The sequence below is a fragment of the Carlito syrichta genome, unplaced genomic scaffold, assembly GCF_000164805.1.
Source record: "Carlito syrichta isolate Samal-C Ts95f unplaced genomic scaffold, Tarsius_syrichta-2.0.1 Scaffold304629, whole genome shotgun sequence".
NCBI lineage: Eukaryota > Metazoa > Chordata > Mammalia > Primates > Tarsiidae > Carlito > Carlito syrichta.
The window spans coordinates 660,784-664,206 of NW_007248725.1; the positions used below are offsets into that span (position 1 = coordinate 660,784).

The window sequence follows — 3,423 nt, forward strand, 5'->3', positions numbered from 1 at the left end:
CTGCACTCTAGTCTGGGCGACAGAGTGAGACTCCAACTCAAAAAAAAAAAAAAGTTAAAGCTAATCTGTGAAATGTGTTACACACACATACACACACACACACACACACAATAAATCCCCAAAAGAATGATAGTGGGATAGTGGTAAGTAGGGATTTTAAGTCAGAAGATAAGAACAAAGAAATATGAAGAATCTGAACACAGGTTGAGTCTCCCTTATCCAAAAGGCCTGGGACCAGAAGTGTTTCAGACTTCAGTTTTTCCCAGGTTTTGGAATATCTGTACTTACTGATTGAGTATCCCTAACCCAAAAACCAGAAATCCAAAATGCTCCAATGAGCATTTCCTTTGAGCATCATGTCAGTGCTCATAAAGTTTCAGATTTTGACCAGACACTGTGGCTCATGTCTGCAATTCCAGCACTTTGGGAGGCCAAGGCAGGAAGACTGCTTGAGGCCAAGAGCTCAAGACCAGCCTGGACAACATAGTGAGATTCCATTTCTAATTTAAAAGAAAAAAAGGCTTCAGATTTTGGAGCATTTTGAATTTGGGAATGCTCAAACCTGTGTTAATTTTGGGATCCTGAGAAAGGAATGTCACTGATAATAACTGGTATAAATACAAAGTCAATTCATTAATTTATTGTTTATTTCAATATATCTTAACAATACAAATATCTATTATCTGATTCTCACGTACAGGTAAAAGTTCTGGTAGATGAGACCAAAAACACATACATTATTTATTACTTATCAGCTTCCCTATAAACTTAACTGTTCATCAGAACCACTTTAGCTTAAAGAATTCTGGCCTCTACCTCAAGAGATTCTGACTCATTAAGTCTGGAGCAAAACACAGAATCTGAATGATGGTTTGGTATATTATACACCATTGGTTTGTTATTCTTTGTTTCATTTGTATAAGTTTGGTCACCATCACATGCTTTTCTATTTTCCACGGTACTTATTAGACATGAAGCAGACATTAGTAATTGCAGAGCACTCAAAAGCTCATGATAATATTTAAGCTTATGTGAAATAAAACTGGTTACATAAAATCCACATATTTGGGAAAACAGTTTCTGGTCACATAGCTTCTTTATACATTCAGAAACCAGAAATGCAAATGCTTTTTGTTTTCATATTGCTGTGTGGGTTTTTACCTGATAATAACATGTTCTCAATGATGGCTACTATAGTTCAGTTCACAGCTCCAGAAATGTATTAACTCTTACCAATCTCCTTCCCTCTCAAATTTAGACAAAAGCAAAACATCCAGGTATAGTAAAACCCTGACCCACTACCAAGATCCTTAGTTGAGAGCCAGGTTTTCTCCACACTCTCCTGGTATCACCTCTTATATCTACCTTTGTGCTATTGAGAAAGTAACATCTTCAGTTTATCACCACAGACAGGGCTAATAGGCCAAAGGAGAGCAAGCGCTATACCTTTGTGCCTCTTGCTTTTCTTTTTTCTGGAGATGGTTCTCTCATGGATGCTCTCCTCCTGGGCATCCATCTCATCACTGCTGTCGATGATGTCACAGGGCTCACAAGCCCCAGAAAGAGCTTCCTCTGCAGGAACCTGGGAGGCTTCCAAGCCACACAGAGATTTTACTAGAAGAAAATAAGGAGACAATGAGATGGCACACAGTTCCACCCCAAAACACAAACAACTTAGCCAAGGTGTCAGCATCCATCAGAGAAAGAGGGAAAAAAAGTGTGAGTGAGTCTGCTGGAGAAAGTTGACGTTCTGTTACCAGATTTTTGAAAACAAAAGTTTTAGTATCTTAAATATAAAAATTGGAAAGCAATGGGTGGGCAAAATGACTCCAAAGTCGCAGAAACCGACTCCTTAAAAGTGCCAACTTCAGCCCTGAAGAAAAAGGGAGTGCATAATTTTTCCACTATAAACCATGCAGGATAAAAACAAAAGACGACATGTTGTCTCATAAGTTCTGGAGTGGAATGTTTGAGACAAACTGATCCAATTTAACCCTGGTCCTGGGCTGAAGACAGCAGGTGTTATAAAACACAAGTCTCAGGGACCTATGAGTAAAAAGCATGAAAGCAAGAGAAACACCGGAAGAGGAAAAGAACACTCCAAGGTTATTACACAAGGAAGCAAATTGTAGAATAATACATATGTGAACTACAGGAAAGAGATTAATACCCAAGTAGAAGGCACTGGAAACTAAAAAAGAGTATGAAAAAAAATTTTTAATGCAAGAAAGAAATAAAATTTTTCTTTTACAGAAACTGCTGCTCTAGGCTAATAATCCTCCACCACCCTCGATACATAAGTAAACACTGAGGAAAGCAAACACGTTTATGGAAAGATGCCCAATGGATTGCAAGAAAAACACTGGGACACAATCCCAGAAAAACAAAGCAGACCCACGACCTGGGTCTCCAAGGTTCTCCTAAAGCTTACCTTCCTGCTGCACAGCGTTGGCGACGGCTTTCTTGACTCGTCCAGACCTCACGACTGCCGGATCCGAGTTAGCATAATCCGCCACGGTCACTGAAACACAGCACCCACCCTCAAGGAAGAGGCCTCTCTCTTCAGTGTCTTCCCCACCAAGATCCCCTCCTCCCCGCTACGGGTCCCCGCCCGAGCCGCTCCCCGGCAGAAGCGCTCACGTCGGCACAGTCCAGCCTCCTCCCCGCTACCAGTCAGCCTCTCGGCGCCCCTACCCCCGTCCCACCTCGACCGGAGCAGGCGTCGTGGGCCCGAAATTTGAGTCGTTTTCCTCTCTTGGGCATGGCGACCGTGTCGGGACGAGACCGGCCTAGAGGACCGGGACCCCGGGCCATGTCTCGGGCCGGAGAGCCGGCCCCCAGAGCCGCGGGCTAGCTCCGCCCGGCTCCGCGGCCATCCCGCACCGGAGGCCGCTGCTCTCGCGAGGACTTGGGCCAAGGCTCCGAGGCGCATTGGCGGCCGACGCCCCTCTCCGGGAGCCAATCACCGCCAGATCCAAAGATTCGTCATCACCCGGCGCCCGTGGATCGATCGGGGTCTGGGTTCCACTTGAGCAGAGAGCTTCGCTTGTGAGATGATCTCAGACCAGATAGCCACGTGTTGATGAGAGCTGAACGTTTACATCCTGGTCTCCCGGATTCTGCATGCTAACACCTCTTTCCACGCTCGAGGTCCACTTCAGCACCCAAATGCACGTCCGTTGTCATCTTCGTGCTCTCTCGGACCACATAAACCAAGCGCCTGCTATTCCAACATGGATTTAGCTATGAGAGTCTTTACTCTCATTTCTGAATTATATTTCTGAATTATCAGAATAGAAGGGATTCTTAAAAGTCTTTCAGTCAATCACCACCCCCAAAAAGAATACTAGAAGAATCGATGAGGAAAGAGTAACGTCTTTCCTTATGTACTGTGACAGAAGCGAGTAACTGAGTGAAGGTCAC

The 3,423-nt window shown here is 44.3% G+C and overlaps 1 protein-coding gene across 4 annotated transcripts in view; it reads right to left on the reverse strand.

The window, feature by feature from the left end:
* The window catches only part of TMEM183A (transmembrane protein 183A), a 16,552-nt gene extending 13,644 nt beyond the window's left edge, over nucleotides 1-2,908 (reverse strand). For 2 of the 4 annotated variants that reach the window (XM_008060470.2, XM_008060469.2), the window contains exons 1-3: nucleotides 2,706-2,908; nucleotides 2,432-2,521; nucleotides 1,447-1,614 (exon numbers count right to left, since the gene is read on the reverse strand). In XM_008060470.2, the coding sequence (XP_008058661.1) occupies nucleotides 1,447-1,614; nucleotides 2,432-2,521; nucleotides 2,706-2,814 (367 nt within the window). In that variant the 5' untranslated portion in view covers nucleotides 2,815-2,908. The remainder of the gene's footprint in view (nucleotides 1-1,446; nucleotides 1,615-2,431; nucleotides 2,522-2,705) is intronic. The other 2 variants (XM_021713600.1, XM_021713598.1) reach the window with 1 other exon arrangement.
* Nucleotides 2,909-3,423: the final 515 nt, after the last annotated feature.